Source organism: Magnolia sinica, chromosome 18 (assembly GCF_029962835.1).
Source record: "Magnolia sinica isolate HGM2019 chromosome 18, MsV1, whole genome shotgun sequence".
NCBI lineage: Eukaryota > Viridiplantae > Streptophyta > Magnoliopsida > Magnoliales > Magnoliaceae > Magnolia > Magnolia sinica.
In genome coordinates, this window is record NC_080590.1 from 33,511,652 (window position 1) to 33,535,179 (window position 23,528).

General features: G+C 39.1%; 1 protein-coding gene across 1 annotated transcript; it reads right to left on the bottom strand.

The window, feature by feature from the left end:
- Positions 1 to 6,511: 6,511 nt before the first annotated feature.
- Positions 6,512 to 23,309, bottom strand: LOC131233159 (vacuolar protein sorting-associated protein 20 homolog 2-like). Its single transcript, XM_058229771.1, has 7 exons — positions 23,125 to 23,309; positions 20,057 to 20,209; positions 19,718 to 19,870; positions 14,301 to 14,384; positions 7,055 to 7,232; positions 6,874 to 6,946; positions 6,512 to 6,771 (listed from the first exon to the last, which is right to left on the bottom strand). Exons 1-6 carry the CDS (start codon positions 23,224 to 23,226, stop codon positions 6,921 to 6,923), a joined length of 696 nt encoding a protein of 231 aa, XP_058085754.1. The 5' UTR covers positions 23,227 to 23,309; the 3' UTR covers positions 6,512 to 6,771; positions 6,874 to 6,920.
- Between the last annotated feature and the right edge of the window lie 219 nt (positions 23,310 to 23,528).

The window sequence follows — 23,528 nt, forward strand, 5'->3', positions numbered from 1 at the left end:
AAAATTATGGGGCCCACCTGAGTTTTGGATATTGATGATTGAGGTGGTGCAGCTGATGGATGGAATGGTACTCACACAGTCATGGTTGGGCCCACGAAGTTCTGGTGCTACAAAATCCCAAAAACAACTAAAAAGATTGGATGGCTTTGATCTCCTAACACCCTTTAATGTGGGGTCAATCAAATCAACAGTCTGGATCATCCAACAATGGACCCCACTTGCCCCAAAATAAATGAATTAGGAAACTATTCACCGTGCGTTGAATCATTGCTGTGTGCATCAGCGATGTACTGAGCATCAGATGTTGAATGTGAGTTCAGTTGTAAAAGGTAATTCATTTACTTCTTTCAATGAAGTGAAAGGAAAAGGAGAAAAAAAGAAAAGAAAAGGGAAAAAGAAAAAAAAAAAACAAAGGAAAAAAAAGAAGAGGAGGGAGAGGGCCAGTAGGCCCCACTGGGATTTGTATGCTTGCCCATCCCACCTTTCCATCTATCAATGTAGGGTTAGGGTTTGTCCTGCCCATCCATATGCTGGCACATGTGCCAGTATGGTACACACGTGAGAGATCAGATATTTCCATCAGGCGTGCTACACTTTTTTGATCTGCTGGCTTAAAATCAGGCAAATTCATACTTCAGGTGGGCCACACCGTATAAAGTAAGCCAGTGGTCTAAACAATTATTTCTTATAACGTGGATGAATAATCATATTAAGTCATCTGACGATTTGATACGCTCATCAAGTGAGCCACATATATACATTGGATTTGGACCATCTTAACTTTCCTTTTTAAATTTTTTATTCTAACCCACATTTTTCTACGCCAAAATCACTGTGATGAACGGTCCAGATCTTTGTCATGTATGCCGTCCGCCTAGATTTTGACACGTGCGGATGGCTCTCAGTCAATCGCTACCAAAACAATATGAATATTTGACTCAGTAAGTGTATGAAAGAGAGCCATTTCTATGCCACGACATGTGCGAACACAGCACACGTGTTTGAGATCCAAGCCGTCTATCAAATGGGTCCCAAAGTTTAGATACTCTCTTGTAAAAAGCTAGGCAAATCCATTCATCAAACAGCTACAATCCTAGAAAACAAAAGAAGCACTTAGGAAAACTTGGCAGGGCCTTTTTTATATCCCATCAACGGCACACGTGTGCCACTTTAGCACATGGGTGGCGCGTACATGTGCTCCATCATACATGCGTGTGGGGGCCACGTACTGTATAATTCCTGTAGGTTGGATATAGCAGTCAAAAGAAGGAAAAGAAACGCTCGAGTATGTATGACAAAAGTGAAGCTAACGGAAAGCTACTTAAACTACATCTTGAAGAAATAAATGAAGGGCTAGGATCCCTACACCATTTCCAAAATGGTGGTGACACTTCAATAAGGAAATCCAGACCGTCCAAATCACTGACCCAAAAATGGATGGAGCACAACAGAAATAATCAACCAATACATGATCTTAACCATCTGATTTTTTTTATTTTTATTTTTCACTTAGAATTTGGATCAGTTGTACATCAAAATGGGACCCACAAATTAGATGGTTCAGATGTGTATCAGTGACACGTGGGAAGGATGTACAACCATATTTTTAAATGGTGTAAAACTAACACAGGAGTCAACACACATAAATGAAGAGAGAGACATTGGGATAAATTCCTTTATGAGTTGGACGGCTGAAAAAAGAGTCATTCAAAAAAGCATAGATATGGGTCCACGTTTTTAAGTTACAAAAGCATCCACCAATACCATCCCATAACACATCGACTCTTGTTTTATCTGTAAAAGGAAAATGAAAAGGATCCTCGACCCGAGACCCGATACCTTTCATGGTTTACTCGGGTTTTCAATTCTGCCCCTGGTTGGGTCCCATCGTGGATGGACCATTCCTAGAAAATCTCCTGGACAGGTCAATCCTATCCTTTTCATTTGTGGATTACCAATAGATGGGGAGAGAAATATAACAATGGTCCACATTCAACTGAAAAGATCAATGGCTGGGATATTCTAATCTGAAAGATTTTTTGGTGTTTTGGTTCATCGAGGGTGGGATGCATCCAGCCCAGGGTTTGGATTTCACGACATGAGCTTAAAAAATAATTAAAAAAACAATGACATAGATTTAAATCTTTGGCGGACTATACCACTGGAAACAGTGGGAATTGAATGCTTACCATTGAAAACTTCACGAGAGTCACACAAGCTTTGGATCAAGATGATATTTGTGTTTGTCCTTCATACGGATCTGTGTGACTGGATGGCAAGCAAACCTTGCAGTGAGTCTCAGGAAGTTCTTAATGGCTAACGTTCAATCAACATTGTTTTCCTGTAACGTAGTCTACCTTAGATTTCTGACTTGTTTTCGGCCCATGCCTTAAAATAATTTAGAAAAATGGATCGACAGTGTGGATAAAACACATGCATCATAGTGTGGCCCCACAAAGCTTTGACATCAGCTATCTAACTGGTGTTGGGATCACTAGCCAAACCACATCCTTGTTTATTAGAGCTCATCATGGTTTAGAGACTAGTCGACTTGACTAGTTCAGGCCTGTGTTGAGTTGAGACTCACCCCAGTCAGGGCTGAAATAGCCTGACTCGAATGTGTTATGGATAGGGCTGAAAGCCAGGGGAGTTCAACCTGACCAACCCAACATTGGGTTAGTTTCAGGCAACATGTACCGGGTTTGGTCTCAAGCTTGGCTATACAAACACCAACCCAATAAAACTTGGATCAGGCTTGGACTCAAACGTGATCGATATATAAGTTACTTATAAATTATAATTGAGCGCGCATTGTATATGTTGAAGGCATAAGAAATTCTATTGCCGTTGGGTCTTATTGGTCCACGTCAATTCCGATGATTCAAGCTAACAATATACACCAGATTTCTCTCTCCCGAATAGATTGCACGCTACACAACATAACTTTTAAAGGAATAGTTGTCATATATTTTAGCTTGTTTGTGTAGAAAAAAAAAAGTTCTTTACGATAAATAACTACATATATAATTAATAAATTCACATGTATAAAAAATAAGACATGTATTGAAATATATTAGATTAATGTAATAACAAAAATATTACCATGTATCCAACCTGACCAAGCCCGCTTGGGTTGGGAATTGTTGAGTTGGGTTGAGTTAGGGTTGAGGTATGGGAACCTTGGGTTGGGTTAGGGTTGAGCACCAACCTGACTGAATCCACCCGGCTTAGAGCTGTAGTCATAGAGTGTGTAACTTGGGGTTGAGTTGTGAGTCGACTCAGATGATTCCAGACGCGTCCGAGTCTTAAAAACAGGCTCCTTATTGACGTCACTGAGGGTTATTTTTTTAATTTAGCTGATTTTGACTGCAGATACAACGTAAAAGTAAAGGATAATATAGTCATTATCTAAAAGATAAACATCATTAAACTCCTTTTTAAAGCTTAACCGAAAGAAGTAATTTTCAAATTATTTTCGAGACAAGGGGATCGACTACAAGTACGGAATAAATAGCGGCCTGAAAACATATTTTTCCGACTATAAGGGTGCATGCGAGCCAAGTTCCAAACATCACAGATCACACCTGTGACTAATCCAGGCCATCCACTAGGTTTTGCATGCGTTGAACATGCCCTGTGCCAAAAATCAAGGTAGTACGCTCTTCAAGCGAGCCACATATCCACGTTGAATTTGGTCCATTGGCCTTTTCTCTTAACTGTCCATTTTCTCACATGAATGTGATCTGGACCTTTGATGTGGACTGTCCATCATGTGGGACGCACCTTGATATGGATCATCAGTGGGTGACCTTTGACGTGGACTGTCCATCATGTGGGGCACACCTTGATATAGATCATCCATCATGTTGGGCCCACCATTATTAATTGCCCATCATATTGGCCCCACCTTCAATGTGGGTTGCCCATCATGTGGGGCCACCTTGATCTGCGTAATCATCATGTGGGGCCCACTCAGACCATCACCCATTCGTTAGATGATTTTCCAATCTAGTGAACTTAGAAGGGGTTCACAACCACATAAACCATATTTCTTAAAATAATTTTTTGAAAATTGCCATGTCACCGATGAAAATGAAGGAAATAAGTTAGTTTCGAAAGTTAAAAAACAACAAAAAATAATTGATAAAAATAAGTTAGTTATTTTAAAAAATTATTCATTTAAGTTTAATAGCCAAGCTAACTTGTTTTAAATAAGTAACTAATTAACTTATGTAAGTTAAAAAAGTTATTCATTTATTAGGGCATGTTTGGATACCACCAAATAAGTTGCTTTTTCTACTTATATAAGTGCATAAGTGACTTATTTCGAATAAGTACGTTTGGCTTATGATTAATTGTAAGTAGGTTTTTTAACTTAAAAGTACTTGAGCACTTCAATTAATAATTTTTTTAGCTTTTCTACTTTTTGTAAATTATTGAAGAAAGGCATGGGGGTGACGAAAGAGAAGATAAGTTGATAAGTATGTTGTTTACTAAATATATTTATGTTCTTAATAAGTAGAAACTAAGATAAGCTACTTACAACTCATGATCCAAACAGGCCCTAAGTGACTGTAAGTCAAGCATCATGCATGGCTTAGTTTTTCCAAAAAATCCCTTCAGCTTTCATATCTATCAAAACATGCTTTTGAAGCTACTAGTGAGATAAAAACATCTATCTTAATAAAAAAGAGGAAATGGAAGACCTTCCATGATAAAAAGAAATTAAGAACTTTGCTAAGCATACATGCATGAGTAATAAATCTTGTTAATTAAGGCCTTGTAATCATGTAGGTGAAGCCTTTCAAAGTAGAGAGAGCCTAGGATGTGGATCTTTTTTTTTTTTTCTTAGTGAGAGATGTGGGGGTTTTTTTTTTTTCTTTTCTATCTTAACTTGAGTTGTAGGTGGCCCACCTGTAGGTCTTTTTATTTTCTTTGATCTTTGCTCGTTTTGTTCTTTCACCCTTCTGGAAGTAATAATATTTCTGTTGATCTTCAAAAAAATAAAATTGCAATAAAAAAAAAATCTGGCTCAATCATCATGTAGTCTCCAATATTGAAGAAAAGTGGATGAGGAGAGAAAAAAAAAAAACAATCAGTCAAATTTCCAGCAGCTATACATATGTTTTGCAAACTATAGCCCACTTGATATCACCATCAACTTAATTCTTGAGTTAGGGCACGAATATAGAGGTGCCATTCTAATGGATGTATTGGACCTTAGAACTATTGTACTGTACTGGCAAATGTGTAGCATGTACATGAGTGGGCCCTTTTCTAGGTCTAAGGCCCTTTAGATAAGTTACTAAGTCCAAAACTTGTGTGGCTCTTAAAAACTTTTCAACAGTAAGCATTTAATCCCCACTGTTTACGGTGGTCTGGTCCACCTGAGATTTGAATTTGTCTCGTTTATGGGCTCATAGTCCAAAATGAGGTGCAAAATGGATGGATAAAACATATACATCACGATGAGACCCACAAAGCTTTGATGGCATCAAGCGCAATCCATTTATGTTGACGTTGAAAGATGGAATCTCAGTCGGTGGAGCTCGCTACTAATCGATGGTGGAAAAAGCTTTATAAACCCCACTATGATATATGTACTTTATTCATGCGGTCCATTATTTTCCCATATTATTTTAGGGCATGGGTCAAGAAATGAGGCAGATTCAAATCTCAAGTGGAGCACACCATAAGATACAGTGGTGATTGAACACCCAGCATTAAAACTTCTCCTGAGCTCTTAAAGTTTTAAGGATCAAGTTGATATATGGTTTCCCTTCATCAAGGTTTGTGACCTAATCAACGGGCTGGATGGCAAATAAGCATTATATTGGCCTTGGGAAGTTTTTAATGGTGTTTCCTATAGTGTGGTCCACCTGAGATATGGAAAAACCTCCTTTTTTTTCTTTTCTTTTTTTTTCTTCCACTCATGCCCTAAAATGAGCTGGAAAAATGGATGGGCAGCGCAGATAAAACATATACATCATGGTGGAGCTTATGGGGCTTTTCCGACATCAATTAATACCCCAACAGATCAACAGTCCTTATCATCATGTATACCCATGTATACGTAGAAGTGGTGGGACAACAAACTTAAAAAAAATGTCATGTGCGCTTGTTAGATGCGATTCCTACGGTAAAAGCAGTGACACTGCTGGTGTGCTTTTGACAAGTACAAATAGCACTCTTTCATTAGGCCACTTCCAAGCTAAAGGAATATTCCTACATCAGAAAATCCACATCTATAGAAAAGTGGTCCAGTTGGCATTTGTTGATCCACCCATTTTCACTTGGGACCACCCGTATGCATAGCGGAGGCCCACCCATCTTCACATGGGGCCACTCAACGTGCAGTTGGTTCCACCAGCCTTAATTTTGCAGCTACTCAATATCCAGGCTGGACCCACTGCTTCAGGCATTGGGACCCCAACCCAAGACAGATGGAGACGATTATGGCTACTCTGGCCAGGATGTTGAAAAGAGATTGAACCGCAAACGGCCAACCAGCTGAAGCTAACTAGATTCTGAGATGAGCATGCCATTCAATAACTCGGAACAAATGTTGTATAAACACTACAGTAATGCATTAAAGGCTCTTGATTAATCAAGACGCCTATATGAAGTGTAACTGCATGAAGCCAGAGCAACAAATCAAAACCTTTACAATCGCTTGAATCATGCCCTAGCAAACACCAGACCATGCTGTGGGGCGGCAAGCCTAAAGCCAAATGGATCCAGGAAGGCTTTGCGATAAACCATCAGATGCACCTTTGCACGAACCATGTTGAGCAAGAGCGCAAAAAAAATGAATCAGGCTTAGATAAAAAAAGAATTGTAACATTTGGAAATTGACAGAGCTCTGTTACTTACAGGCCGCTGATACAGCAGTTATCGACTTTGCTTTGCTTTCCACTCAATCAAGCGGGCAATGGTTCCTCCATAACTGTCGATTTACATTTCCAGCCCAAAATCAGTGACTGGTCCAACTTCAGATTCACCCATGACAAGGATGAGAGAGAGAGAGAGAGAGAGAGAGAGAGAGAGAGAGAACCTTTTCCTCTACTGGACACTCTCATTGAAACATTTTCATCGCCCTCCTCGACAGCCACAGCAGCAACTGGGCTCTTAGTCGGTACATCAGGAAGCACCAAGTCCTCATCAAGTTCATCCACTTTGGCCTGCTGTGGCTGAGTAGCAGCAGGAACTGTTGGTAGATCTTGAATGGCGAGCTACACAGAAGGAAAGGTGTTATTCAACAAATTGTCATGTTCTGAGACAGACATGCTCACAAACCAAAAGCCCAAAGCCAATGATAAAGCATTAATTCTTTTGACTGTCAGAAATTCAGATCATAATTCAAAGAGACTGATCATATTTCAAAGAGACTGGCATTTTGAAACCACTCTCAAAAGCAAAGTAATAAGCTAAAACGTCTAAATAGCACATCAGCATCTTCTCTACTTCTGGAAAAATATTGGATGATTGTTAAGCTGAGAAAATGGTTTGGAGCTCAAAACACTCAGAGCCAATGCAAGGTAAGCAGAACAACATTACACCCTGGCATCCCTTTGGAACCTCCCTAGCAATTAAAGATTCTAAACGTATACTGCATGGCGAATTTCCTAACGAGAATGGGCCCAGTTCAGAAAAGCATGGAATCCAAGCAGTGTTCGAGTTGTCGTTATCGCTACAAGTTTCGCTAGCTGGAGATAAAGATATAGTATCGTTATTGCCAATAACTGGAAATGCGGGGTAAAAGGGGGAAACATGGGGAAAATGGTGGAATTTTTCAGTGAAACTTCACAACATGCCTAAATATACATATTTGCATATTTCGGAATAAAAAATTTGTAAAAAGAATGGATGGACTGGTGAGGTCCACTTGAGCATTCAATCCTCTCATTTTTGGGCTCATCACCTAAAATAATTTTTCAAAATGGATGGACGGCGTGGATAAAATAAATACATCACGGTGGGCCCCACAGAAGCAGCTGCTAGTGGCAACTGGCAAGTGCCAACAAAAGAGGAGCAGATTATGTGTTTCCTGATGTTGTTAGTAGCCAGTAGCCACTGGACGTGGTCTGTGGTCCCCACAATGATGTATGTGTTTTATCCACATCATCCATCCATTTTTCCATATCATTTTAGGGCATGATCCAAATCTCATGTGGACCAAAGCACAGGAAACAGTGGCGATTGAATGCCCACCATTAACAATTCCTTGAGGGCTACAAAAGTTTTGGATGAAGCTGATATTTGTGGTTTCGCTTCATCCAGGTCTATGTGACCTAATCAACAAGTTGTATGAGAAATGAACATTACATGGGCCCTAGGAAGTTTTTAATGATAGGCGTTCAATCACCATTGTTTTCTTGTGGAGCCCATAGAACACATCCACACACTAAGGTAAGTGGATCCCTAACCGTGTGGCCCACTTTGATGTATATCCCTTACATCCACACTGTTCATCCATTTTGAAAGCTCAGTTTAAGTCATGATCCCACAAATGAAGCATATCCAAATCTTAGGTGGACCATACTACAAGAGACACTAGCGATTGAATCCCACCATTAAAAACTCCACAGGGGCCACCAGAATGTTTATTTGCAATCCAACCTGTTGATAAGGTCAAAAATACCTGGATGAAGAGACCACACAAATACCAGCTTAATCCAAAACTTTTGTGGGCCATGAGAAGTTTTTAGTGGTTGATTACCAATGTTTCCTATATTATGGTCTACTTGAGGTTTGGATTTGTGTCATTTTTGATGGACAACGTGTATATAAGGCACATATATCATAGTGGGCCCCACAGTCAGGGATCCCGGATTGGGTACTACCCCGCCACAACCTAACTAGAGATGGAAGGTCCTATCAGGGGCTTTGTAGGGTCCAACATAATGTATGTGTTTTATCCATACTGTACATCCATGTTGATAGGTCATTTTAGGGCATGAGCCCAAAAAGGAGGCAAATCTAAGGCTCAAGTGGACCACACCACGAGAAGCCGTGGTGACAATAACGCTCACCATTGAAACCTTCCTAGGATCCATCGTGATGTTTATTTGCCATCCAAACTGTTCATAAGGCCTCGCGGACCTAGATGAATGGAAAACATAAATATTATAGCTTGATCCAAAACTTGAGCCTTAGATCTATGGCCCGCAAGACATTTTTAATGGTAGGCGTTCAATCCCCACTGGTTCCTATCGTGTGGTCCACTTGAGCCTTGGATCTGCCTAATTTTTGGGCTCATGCCCTAAAATATTTTGTTAAAATGGATGGACAACGTGGATAAAAGACATACATCACGGTGGGCCCAATAGAGCCCCTGATAGGACTGTCCATCACATTAAGCAAATCCAAATCTGAGATGGACAGGCCATAGGAAAGCGTGGTGATTGAACACTCACCACTAAGAACTTCCTAGGGCTCATCTAAATGTTTATTTGCCATCCAACCCATTGATATGGTCAACGAGACCTGGATGGAGGGAAACTACAAAGATCGGCTTCATTCAAAACTTTTAGGGTCCATAAAATGTTTTATTTGTCACGCACCATTGTTTCCAGTGGTATGGTCCACCTGAGGTCCGGATCTACTCAAGATTTTGGATCACGTCATAAAATGAGCTGTGAAAACGTATGGATAGCGAAGATATACAAAAAACTCATAAAGGTGGGCCCCATACGGTAAGGATAACACCCACTAAAGTGTTACCCACATAACACCTAATCTGCTCCTCTTAATAAGGAAGCGGATTGTGTACTGAGTAACTAAGTACACTAGAGCGTACTGAGTACGCTCTGTGGGGGCTATATTTTTATGTCTTATCCAAACCGTCCATCATTTTTAGAAAATAATTTTAGGGAATAAACCTAACATTTAAGCATAACCAAACCTAAATTGGACCACACCATAGGAAATGGTATGAATTGAATGCCTATCATTGAAAACTTATTGGGGGCCACAGAAATTTTGGATCAAGCTGATATTTGTGCTTTCCCTTCATCCGTGGTTGTGTGCAATGTTCGCATTGTCGACGAAATGTCGATAATATTAGCAACACCGAAACCCCCCTTTTTCGTTTCTCTCTGGATTATCGGCGAAATATCGGCGATATTGTTGACAATTTTGGATTTTTTTGCGACAGATAGGTAAAGAGCGAAAAAAATCGAAAAAAAAACCTTTGATTTCGATAATACCTGGTTGATGGTTGATCGGAACTCAGAAGAAAAGAATTTGAGTAGCAATCGACAGCTCTCGTCTTCGATAGAGGTAAAGCAATCTGAAAATTTTCCTTTTCTTTGTTCGATTGGAAGATTGATGTCACAAATACATGATTTCGGCGAAAAATCAGGGATTTTGGGAGATTACTTTCTGATTTTTGTTGGATATAGGGTTTTGAAACCCTTGCTGAAAACCCCTCTTTTATTTATTTATTTTTCTTTTATGCTTCAGAACTACATAAGCAGACCGCGCGCATGGTGCGCTTCAGCATACTGAGTAAACTCTCTGGGCCCACCGTGAATGTATGTGATTTATCCACGCCGTCCATTCATTTTTCTAGTTCATTTTAGGGGTAAATCCCAAAATTAAAGCATATCCACAGCTCCAGTGGACCACACCACAAGAAACAATGAGAATGATTTTCACCGTTGAAACCTTCTTAGGCCCCACAGTGATGTTTATTTGTCATCAAACCTTTTTGTAAATATAAAAAGGCATGGATGAAGGGTTAAAATAAATATCAGCTTGATTCAAAATTTCTGTGGCCACCAGGAAGTTTTTAATGATATGCATTCAATTCACATAGTTTCCTGTGGTGTGGTCCATTGAAGATTTGAATCTGGTTCATTTTTCGGATCACGCACTAAAATAAGCCGTCATATATGATGGATGGTGCAGATGTAAGGTACATACTTCATAATGGGTCCCACAGTTAGGGATCCACGGGAAGCGGATTAGCTGGTGTACCTCACACCAGCTATGCTGTAGGTATGTGTTGTGTGAAGATGAGCACTGACGCTCCTCGAGCTCCGAGTTGTATGAACGATTCAAAGGAGATCAAAGTTACATTGGCCCCACAGTGATGTATTTATTATATCTACACCGTTCATCTGTTTTTAGAGTTCATTTTAGAGCATTATCCAAAAAATGAACCATATCCAAAGATTATATGGAACACACCATAGATAGCAGCAGAGATAATGATTTTCCCTGTTAAACAATTTGCAGGGCCCACCATAACGTTTATTTTGCATCCAATCTGTTCATAAAAACACAAATATCTGAATGAAGAGGAAAAACAATTTTCATATTGATCCAAAACTTCTGTGACCCCAAAAAGGGTTTATGGGTTTCAATGGTAGACGTTCAATCCCCCACTGGTTTTTGCAGTGTGGTCCACTTGATAGTTATATCTATCTTATTTTTCGTTTAAAACCTTAAGACGAGCTCTTCAAATGGATGAACGGTTTGGATATAAGACATGCCTCATGATCAAACCCACAGAACTTTCTGACGTCAATAGCTGGTGTGAGGTACACCAGCCATTCCGCTTCTCGATCCACCTACCTAGGTAAATTTTGGGATTCATATAAACTGCGCCAGAACGGAAGTGGATTGCATACTGAGTAAACTCCGTGGGCCCATCGTAATTTACGTATTTGATCCACTCTGTCCATCCATTTTATTAAATAATTTAAGGCACATGCCAAAAAATGAAGCATATCCAAAGCTTAGGTGGATCACACCACATGAAACTATGTGAATTGAATGTTTACCATTGAAAAATTCTTGGGGGCCACAAAAGTTTTGTATCAACCTGATATTTCTATTTGTTTATTCATCCATGTCCCTGTAATCTTATGAACAGTTGGGATGACAAATAAACATCACTGGGCCCTATGAAGATTTCAATGGTGGAAATCATTATTCCCACTGTTTCATATGGTGTGGTCAACTTGAAACTTAGATAAATTTATTTTGGTTATTATTAGAGTAATTTTTTTTATAGAAACATATGCTTTTTTGGCCCCATTAAATGAAAACTTATTATTTAGTGTATTTTTATTTTTATTTTTACAAATTTTTAATTTCTAAATATACAAATATGTGTATTTAGGCATGTCCTGAAGTTTCATTAAAAAATTTCATCGTTATCTCCATGTTTTCGCATTTTTCTCCGCATTTCCGGTTATTGGCAATATTATCGGCGATAACGATATTATATCTTTATCTCTGGCCAGCGAAACTTGTAGCGATACCGACAACTCGAACACTGGTTGTGTGATCTTATGAACAGGTTGGATGACAAATAAAAATCGTTGTGGGCCCTAGGAAGGCTTCAACGGTGGACATCATTATTCCCACTGTTTCTTATGGTGTGGTCCACTTGAGCTTTGGATATGCTTCAATTTTGGGTTCATCCCCTAAAATAATATGAAAAAACGGATGGACGACATGGATAAGATACATACATCCAAGGTAGGCCCCATAGCCATATTAAGAAAAGCAGTATGTAATCCGCTTACTAAACAGACAAAAAAAAACCCAAACCCCCCCTTTTTCTCTATAAGAGCCTCAACGAAACCCACCCTCTTTTTTTCTACATAAGAGCCCTCTGTTTCTAAAAATATCCTCCCTCAAACCCTTAGTTCCAATTTTTCTTCCATAAGTGAACAAAAATCCTGATTTTTCGTAACCCTGATATCACTTGCAATGCCGATCTTTCCAAAACATAGCCATCAAAGTTTTTTTTTTTTTTCCAAAAAATTCGAAGTATTTGGGGGTTTTTTCGTATCTTTTTGAAGTTCAGCTATCGATCCTCAATTCGACCACCAACGAACTCCTCAAAGGCGATGAAGTTTATTTACTCGAACAAATTGTAGAGAAAAAAAGGTATTCTCTCTCTCTCTCTCTCTCTCTCTCTCTCTATATATATATATATATATATATATATTTCAGATTCGATTTTCTCTCCGATATTCAGGGTAGGAACAGTGAGATATCGGTGATTTTTTTTTTTTTTTTTTGCAATTATTAAAAATAGCAAAAAAAATGGGCGATGTTATGGGTAAAAATGAGTTGGTCAGAAGTATGAGGTCGGCTCAAATATATCTGCGCGTCGCATGGTCGGCCAGCGCCAATCATGACCAAGGAACTCCTCAATGACCAAAAAGCGATATTGTTGTACTTCATTGTCCGACGCCAAACTCGACGTCGAGCTCTTCCATAGCCCCGTCCATGTCCGAGCTAATGTTCGGATATCCAGGTAGGCCGAGCACGCCCTGCCCTGAAGACTCGCGAGAGAGTCCCTACACGGCACGATAAGATGAAGAGGATGGTCATCCCCGATTCCGTTCACATTCTACTAAGGAAGGGAGCTTGGCCAAGACACCATCACAAAGCTAAGGTCGGCCTCGACCTCCTACATGTTTCCTCTGATTCCGACTACTCAGATCTTATCGAAAAGATCTGCTCGAGATCTCAGCCGAAGATCTCGGAAGATAACCATGACACGCTTGGGATCCGATTCCCTCTACAATACGCACCTACTAAAAAGGGAGATTTCCCTCTACACCACCGCCCCTTTCAGCTATAAATAAGAGCATCTTCAACGGTGAAAGGTATGCTTAACCTTACGCAAAAATTTTGCTCAAAAACCCTACGTTCTACTAGATTTAGCTTGCTTGTTTGACTTTGGCATCGAAGGGTCCCTTGCTGCAGCCATGGTCTTCGTCTTCTCTTGCTGGTCTTAAGTGGTCTAAAGAGGACGTCCGGATTTCTGCATCAACAGGCGATATTTCGCCGATATCTCGAAGAGAAATGAAATAATGAGTTTTTGGTATTGAGGGGCAAGCGATACTAAAATTATTGATGATAATTCGATAGTATTGCCGATAATTTAAACACTGAATCCAAGTCTTTCTTGAAAAGCAACGAGTGTCGTAAAGCAACAAGTGTGGTCACCTTGGCTTTTGAATTGCCCACCACGCATGCTGAAACTCAGCCTAGTAAATTCCAGATGTGTAACCACAAGATGGCAATTGCACATGAATGTGGGTAATGATATGGACACATGGAGAGGGAGGGGATACACTATATCAAACCTTTAAAGCTATTACCAAGAGCTTAGCATCTTGTTCATATATGTTCCTTGTGGTTATGTAGTTCAGTATTGTGTGAATACCTTGAGAAGTTAGTGGCAACAATGTTAATATCAAAGCAGCATGTTCTTCTCTACTGAAATCTAGAAGCGTGTGGGGCACATATTCTTGTAGTTCAATACATACCTCAGTCTCCAAGTTCTCAAATTCTGCTAAAACTTCTTCTTCGTCTTCTGCTGATAAGCTCTCCCCTAGTACCGCATTAATTTCCTTCAAAGTCAGGAAAACATGTAAGCCTAAAGTTCAGAAGTAAGAAATTTTGAGAACAAGAGAGAACGGTAGAAAAACAAAAGGATCAAAATGTTTAATAATGAAACGTATGTCATTCTCTTTTCTTTTCTTTCTTTTCTTTTTCTTTTTTTTTTTTTTGGTTTGAGAGAGAACAATATTTTATTAAGAGTAAAGAGCCGAAGAAAGAGCAAAAAACTACAACCCAAACAAACTTATGTCACTCTTACATCCTTGTCACAACAAAGATTCAGTAAGTCAAAAAGGTATAGCAAACACAGAAAGGAAAAGTAAACAGTAAAAACCAGTGTACATTTTATGAAGAATAAAATTATGTCGGAATGATTGAAAGGAAAAGGTTTTTTTTTTTTTTGAAGACACAGGGTATCCCCACCTCTTTTTTGAAGTGAGACTAATCCCTGCGGATACACACAATCACCCACAACCACATGTATTGGGTAAAGCCAAGGAGGGGAATCGAACCCTCACCTATAGGGAGCAAACCTATGGTGAAGACCATTCGCCCAAACCTCGTTGGGTTGAAAGGAAAAGTTAAGTGACAGAATCGATAACACTTTCTCACTACTATGGCACAGTACAGTTGCTTGCATCCACCATGGGTTTATTCATTAAAAAAGTATATTAAATTATGAAATCCTCAAGATTAGACCCTAATTCTAGTCCCAAATGATTCAAAACATAGCGAAGTTGGTCCCACTGGAAAATTTATCAAATTATCTTTCTAGCGAGCACAATAAGATGCTCCATGAAGAATAGACCAAGTTACGATCCATTTACAAACAAGGCACCATTATGGTGTGCCGTAATGGCCATTAGGAGGCCGTAATGGCCATTACATAAAGGTAACCCCCCGCAAAAAGGCCGTAATGGTCTGTCACGAGGCAAACGCAGGTTTTTCGGGGTTTTTTTTTTTCAAAAAAAAATAAAAATAAATGGAAGAGACCGTAACAACCGTTATGGCCCATATCGTAAAGGTAATGGTGGTGGCCATTACAGCTACCGTTAGTGTTACGGAATACCTTGGGCACCATGTTATGGCATGAGTTTAAGTGTTGGTTTTCTTTCATGGACTTGGACTTTCTTTGTGGGTTAGTCAATTTTGAAAGAATTAAGAATTAAATTTCTTTTAGAGATAAAATTTAAAATCAAAATTTAAAAAGTTAATGGGATTTTTAGATTAGATTATGAAGGCTAAGTGAAGCTTAATAGAATTGATTAGAAATAAGGGAAGTGCTCTATTTTTTTCATAGAAACTGCAGATCTAGCTAGTTTTTTTTTTTTTTTTGGATCATGGTAACATTTCTATTTCACTTAAGTAGAACATAGAGAAAATAGGGAAGGTTGGTAATGCAGGGGCATTTTCACACCAGGCTCGAGTGGGGTTGCCTGTGGGATGCAGAGGCACACTCGGGGTGGGCGGCCCGTGTGAGGCAAGTGGCTCGTGTGAGGTGGTACACGTGATTTGGGGCCCATGAGGGGGGGTTCGGCCGAGGTCCTAACCCATGACATGTGGGCCTGGGCTATGAGATAAATGGATTGATTCACCATGCTCTAACAGTTCGAGCTTTTAGAGCAAGTGGTTAATTGTCCTGCATTAGTTGGTCACCAAAGTCAATTTGTGAAAGTTTGAAATTTTGAGTGATTGCAATGCTTTTCTTTAAGGAATGAATTCATGGTTTGCTTCGATGTAAGCTTGGTTTTCTACTACCTGCCTACTTCCTTCACCATCTCTTGATTTATCCCCTGGCTACTTCACCTATTTGTGAGTTGTCGTAGAATTTCATGTTGTGACCAACCATTGGGTGCATCAACTAGCAGGTAAGACAAAGGAGGTATTTTGACATGATGGGTCAACTTAAAACCAGTGATCATCCCCACAGATACTGACACAACCAGTCATAACACACAACATGTAAGCATAAAGAATGCATCTAAAAGGTGAAAGCAAGGAAGCATGTATGCAGTTCACAACAACCAGTGCCCCCTGATAAAAATGTTCTCTAATTTGTTGACATAATCGCTAGTGCATCTCCAACCTATTGCACCAAAAACCTACTCATTGAAAATCAAATTAAAGAAGAAATAATTCCAACTACAATTTTCTTGAGTGAGACTTGTGGTTCAGAAAAACTTATTCGTGTCGATTTCCTGAAATCTTTCACTATTTTGGACATTGCCGCCCAAAAATTCACAAGTGAATAGGAAAGATGTAGCCTATTTTCTCCTAGAATCACGAAGCGTTTTTTGAATTGAACTAGGATCTTGATGGCTCTACAAATTAGAGAGCAATTCATCACCATCATCATCTAGCCCTTATCCCAATTTATTTGGGGTCAGCTACATTAATCAGTTAAGACCATCGGTCATCAAGTCTTTTCTTACTACATCCACGTCCTTGTGGACCTTCCCCTGCCCTTTTACAACCTTCAACTTGTACCGACTCACTCCTTACCAGCACGTTTCTTGGTCTTTGTTGTACATGACCAAACCATCTAGTCTACTTTCCCTCATCTTACCTATTAGTGCCAAGTTCCCACAAATGCATTCATTTCTGATTTTATCCATCCTCACCTTTTTTGTTTTTAAAGGATTCCTCATCCTTCTTTTTTCTTTCGTTGTTGTTTTTTTTTTAAAAAAAAAAAATTATATATTTTTTTTAGATTGTTTTTTGAGAAGCAATAAGATTTATTAAAAGAGCCTAGAGGCTGAAGCTAAACTAGAAGCAAGTTGTAGCAAGCAAAAATATGCCACCCAGGAGAATCAGGGCGCCCGCTCCCAAATATACATGTGAGCCCTCCTAAGAACATCCAATGGGAGCCACTGCGATTCCGAAAGCAGTGATTATTCCGCTCTCCCGAAAGGGTCTAAAGGCTAGCTGCCACCTAAACCTACCTCTTTTCCCGTAACTGCCATCATGCTAAGAGAGAAAAAGACCCTCAATAGATACTAGCATCACCCTGGGGACTTTAAAAGAGTCGAGTACTGTCCCACACTCTCCTAGCAAAGGGGCGGTGGATGAAAAGGTGGTCCTCCGATTCCGCATCTTTCATGCACATTAGAGAGATATTAGGATGCCTTCCTCATCTTGCCGCTCATTCATCACAACATCCTCATTTCAACTACACTCATCCTATGAACATGTGGTTCCTTAACCGCCCAACATTGTCCCATAAAGCATGGATGGTCTTATAACTATCTTATAAAATTTCCCTTTCAGTTTGAGTGGTACACGATGATCGCATAAAACTCTAGAGGCACATCTCCATTTCTTCCACCCAGAATTCTATGACAACATCCTTCTTAATCTCTCCAATCTCATGTATTATTAATCCAAGGGATTAAAAGTTGTAATTTTGGGAACTTCTCAGTCAACAATCTTAACTAATTCCTCGTTTTCATTCCTATCATTACTAAAATTCCACTCCATATACTTTGTTTTAGTCCAACTAAATTTAAATCCTTCATATTCTAAAGCATCATTCCATAAATCTAGCTCTACGTTTATGCCATCCCTCATCTTGCCAATCAAAACCATGTCATCTGCAAACAACATGCTCCATGGTATCTCTTCCTGCAAATGCCTCGTTAACTCATCCATAACCAATGTGAAACAGTACAGGCTCAAAATGCCTACCCCTAGTTCAAGCATATAGTAATTGGGAACCAACTTCTCTCTCTAGTAGTGGTCCTCACATTTGTTACTGCTCCCTTATACATATCCTTAATTAGGGAGTCATTGCTACCAGCTAAGCATCGGTCTTATTTTTCATGTTATCATGGTATTAAAGTGAGAAAAAATAATCAACTTTAAAGTGGCTAGATACTGCAGCAAATTGAAAATACTATCGCATTTCACTTTCTATTTTTGGAAAGCATTTCACTTTCTATTTTTGGAAAGAAAAAAGAAGAAAGACTAGCAATTGGTAAAAAGAAGAAGAAGAAGAAGATGAAGAAGTATGACTACCAGGTCCCAAATTCCAGAACATAAACAAAGATTGATGTCACAATCACTCGTGTTGATAGAAAGCAGAAGCAAACAAGTATCAAAACTAAAATTAAAATATATTAAAAAAAAAAAAAAAAAAAGGCTGCCAAAAGCAGAGTAGCAAACTGACTTCATTAGTTTGCTATCTGTTAACAACATTCTTTGGAAAGCAACATACTTTAAGTTTGCACTACAGAAAGAATTGAAGGACCAGCTAAGGGGTCAAGAGTATGAAAACAACAGATAGAATAAATTAATCTAATATGTTTACAGAAGTTAGAGAATACAGGAAATGTAGAAAATACTAAGAAAAAAGAAAAAAGCAAATCCATTGAAAAATGAAAACGTTCTATTCTTTTGATTACTAAAATAGAATTCCAAAGGGATAAAGTTTGATTTTAATTAATGCCAATATTTTATTCAAAAAGAAGAAAAAACATCAAGATGGGGGAAACAACTTCCCAATTAGAATGGAAGGGACGGCCGAAACTCCTTTAGCTAAAACATTCGCTAACAAATTTGTGTCCCTGCCTATGTGGGCAAACGAAATGCTTAGCCGTCAAGTGAGAAAAGGAATAGTGTTTTCTTATTCTATAGCAATAGAAACAGGCATTTAACATAATTCTTTTGTATCATACTTTTCTTGTTAACTTTGTTTCTCAAAAGAAATTGGACAGGAAGTCTCCCATGACCTTTTTCTCATCTTTTAGCATCATGGTGGTCGAGGGCAGTGAAAATGGCCAGCTCTGTGCACCAGAGAACGTGGGATATTCCTCTAAGTAATAAGAGAAGACCCCATTAAGGAGCTTATAAAAATCATGCTCGACCACCCAATGTTCAGATGTGCTGTCACGTTTCAAAGACCTGTAATTGCTTCAATCCACGTCCACGCGTCTGTTATCTAACTTCAAACCCCTTGATAGAAATGCAATCTATTGTTGCCGGGTTAATCTTGCTATAATGGTATTCATCCAGAATCTGATATTGTATATTCCCTCTGGGGAAATAGAGGGTAGGGATCCAACTGAGGCGAGTGAAGCAATATCAATATATAAACATCTGGACTAAATGGTCTCACTAGAGAAATATCTAGAAGAATTAACAATCCAAATAAAAGAATAAAGACCTGCTTTTATACTATTAGTATGAATCAACCAGAAGAAAAATAAATGACGTGTGTCCTATATTCTTGAAGTGGGAAAAAATTGTTATTTTGAAGCTTAAAATATAAACAAGAATCAAGCGCAAATATTAAAATCTGCCAAGTGAAAGAGTAACAGAATAAAGAAGCAGCTGCAACGAAACTCACATCTTGATAAGCTTTTGCCTCGGCAGTATCATCCATCAGCTTTTGAACATCCTCCAAATTGATCTCACTTTGTATAGCTTTGATAGCATTATTCCCTGTCTTCAGGCTCTCAAATACAGCCTTCTGCTTGCTTGCCAGTTCAATATCTGCCAACTAGAACCCTCTCTAGATTTAGAGCACCAAAGATAGTGTATGTAAAATTGCAAATCATAACAAAAATGTGACATACATACTTGTTATGGCTGTAAAAATAACCATAGCATCCTAAAAGAAGAAAAGAAAAGGTAAAAAAAAAAAGAAACATGCTGTGAGTTTCTCAATTATTATAGAACTACGTACTTGCTGTTCAACATTAATGAGCCAGGTATCAACTTGCTTCAATAATTCTTCCTGGGCCTTCTTCTTCTTCAGTGCAAGCAAAGCCCTGTCCTTTTTCTTCTCCCGTATTAAGTCTCTTGCAGCTTGCTTCTCAGCTTCAATCACAGCATCAAGCTGAAAGTTATCATTAGAAGAATGTATCTCAGACAAACAAAAGGATTTTTTTCCAATGGATGTACAAGAAATGCCAAGCATCTTCAGAACACATCTAGAACGCTGCAGGACTTCTTTCAAGGCCAAAGATTCTAAACAAAATGCAACCATGTCCAACAAAGCATGAATATCTTGTCTTTATCAATTCAACCAAGCGTTTTGTCTAAGACTCTAGGCAAAAAAGCATATTTTGAGGAAGTTATCAGCACGTGCAACCAGAATTCAGAAATGAAATACAGTAGTCAAAAGTTCATTTACTTGTTAATTTACTTTGGTTATAGGCCAATTGATCAAAACTGGCTGAAAATGTGTAGAAATGTAAAGAAAGAAATATATTCCAGAGAAGAACAACATTGAGAGGAAAATGCTAGTTGCTATGATGGTGTCCTAACAGGAAAACAACATGGGGCTCTGAGGAAAAGATAAAACTGCTCCGCATGTCTCTAGCATCTCTACTTTCCCTCCCCATTTTTTTATTTTTCATTTTTTTGAAAAGTTACTGAATATATTAAAAGGAAAGGGGAGAAGAACAATAAAGCAAAGACGGGAGAATCTGGAAGTTGCCGAGCAGGCAAAACTAACCACTACACCCCAACAAAGTTACTTTCCCTCCCCGTTATTTATTTATTTTAACTAAATCCAAAATTGTGAAACACCAACATACCACGATGAACATGCGGCATTTTTTATGGTATAGGATGAATCTGCCCATCAGTAAACTGTGTCTAATTTAGAGTCAGCTTTTGTTTTAAATATTTGCAAATAAATTGCCTGTGGTAACAATCAAGCCTCAAAATGTCCTAATACAAGACCAGCATTGAGTGCTTATGCTAACCATCCATGATGACAAACAACTACATAAAAAAAGGACCACAGTAAACAAGAGGCTAAACACCAATATACTGGAAAATGTTTTAAAGACACATGTTGAATTTGAAGGCTCCACCAACCTGCCTAAGATGGGTGCATGTTCATCATTCACCAGCTAAATTATCCAGGCTCGTCAATAGTTCCCCTGAAAGACACTTTTGTGAGCTTGCGGTTCTGGTGCATTGGGGAAATCCTATTGATTGCTGCTTTCTCCAGACATCCAGGAAAAAGCATGAAAATAATAATAATACTAATAAAAGAGGCTCGGTCTTGCCAAGAACAAGCCCCCTCACTTGACGCCATGGTGACCATATCTTTTCTTTATTGGAATCAATGAGAATTCTATTTGCTAGAAGAAAAGAGTACAAGATCCATCAAGAAAATGAATGGGAATCGTTAATGCAAATACCGGGCTTGGAAAGGCTTCTTAGGGTAGTGCACTGGCAATGATGTTACCTTCCCCAATAACATAATTAAAAGTGATAACCAAGGAAGTGGCGAGCAAGTTTAGTTGTTATATTATAATCAAGGTTTCAACATCAGTATCGGGGGGTGTACTGTCCCAAAATTCCAGATCCCATATGGCCCTGCATTGCGTGATTACAATCGAGTTAACAAAGACCTATTTCACCAAATCTGATATAGTAGGATCCAGACTGATCCTAGTCAAGCAAATCCTCAGCTAGGACACGGTGCAACCAGTTCATACTCGGCTTCATGGGGTACAATTTTGCACTAGAACGTATGCAAGCTGACTCATCATCATCTAAGCCTTATCCCAACTAAATGGGGTTGCTACATGAATCTTTTTCTGCCATTCCACTCTATCAAGAGCCATTTGGATCCATATTGGAAAGTTGTGACATAGCTGCATAAGTTTGACGCTAACTGCCAACCTGACACAACCCTCCTTTATCAACAATGGAGATTGGCAATGAGAGCATAAAACTCTCATATGCGCTATGTAACAGACTATTACATTTAAATAAAAGATAGGACAATCAAGTTCTATCTAATAGTCTATTACATAGGTTGATTACAATTAGTGAGTTATAGGCAAGCTCACTGCACCATTTATAAGGTGAAACCACATCGACGTTTATAATTCTGCTCAGTAATTCAAACCAACAACCAATTTCTCCATTACAACATGAAACAACTGCTCGTTTGACTGACAATATGAAAGAGTTGTATGTTATCAAAATAACAATGCTAACACATGAGGAAATTTCTGACTTGAACATGAGGAAAGCTCATCTGAAGAGTCATTTCGTACTTTAGGCTGCATTTGGATGCAAAGGTGAATTGAATTGCAAGGAAATGACCATATATTTGTAATAAGTAGCCCTCAAATTGCAGTTGTTTTCCTTTTTCAAGTTTTAACTAGACAAGTGATGAAATTGCAAATAGGAGCCAATCCCTTGATGTGATTACTTAGGAAAGTAATGACAAAATGGTCACACAGACCTAAACAATCTGCCCGCTCGACCACCCAAAATTCTAGTCCACAGGCCCTACCACCGCACTAAGGCGCCCTTTGTGTTCAGAACCATTCATTTGGCAAAACCCACCCATGGAAGGCCCACGGCGCAGCAAGCTCATTGATCAGCTGATCCTCTCCATCCACTTAAAGGGGCTCCCTGCATGTTGAATGTCGACGATCCGCCCTCTAAATTATAATCGTAGTTTGGAGGAAATCCATGCTGGGTCCCACATGATCATCCATTAAACCCTGGAAATTTCCTGTTTGTTTGACGAGTTATGGCAATTCGATTCAATAGTGCACCTAAACGCGGCCTTAAGGATCAAAATTCAAGGTAAATAAAATCCAATTGAAATCCCAATTGGGTTTTGCAAGATCAGGTCATCTACAAAAAGAAAAGAAGATTTCAAAGACAGAGAATTCATCGCTCGTTCTCTCTGATCACTAAAAAAGAATAAAAAAAAAAAAAAAGAATAAAAAAAGAATAAAAAAAGACAAAGGAAAAGAGAAGAGGTTTAGAAACCTGTTGCTGGTATTGGGCGAGCTTTCTGCGCTGAGTCTTGAGAGAGAGGATCGCACGATCGACGTCTGTGATCTTCGGTTTCTTCACGAATATGTTCCCCATTTCTCGCCCGACTCTCTCTCTCTCTCCCTCTCTCGTTTCCAAGGGGTCGTATGGACGCGCGGACCACTCACCTTGAGAAAGGAGAATATTATCACTGTAGACGCCACCTTTTATCCAGCTTCTTTTCTCGACAGACCAAAACTTACCTTCGCAAAGTAGGCCTTTTACGTACGGACAGAGTATTTGAGTACGAAAAAACCCCTGCTTTTCACGAACGCGGAAGTTCCTGCGCGGGGAATCAAACGGGGCACCGTGATGTTTGCGAGAAATTCTCCTCTTCCATCAGTTTCGTGAGTTTATCT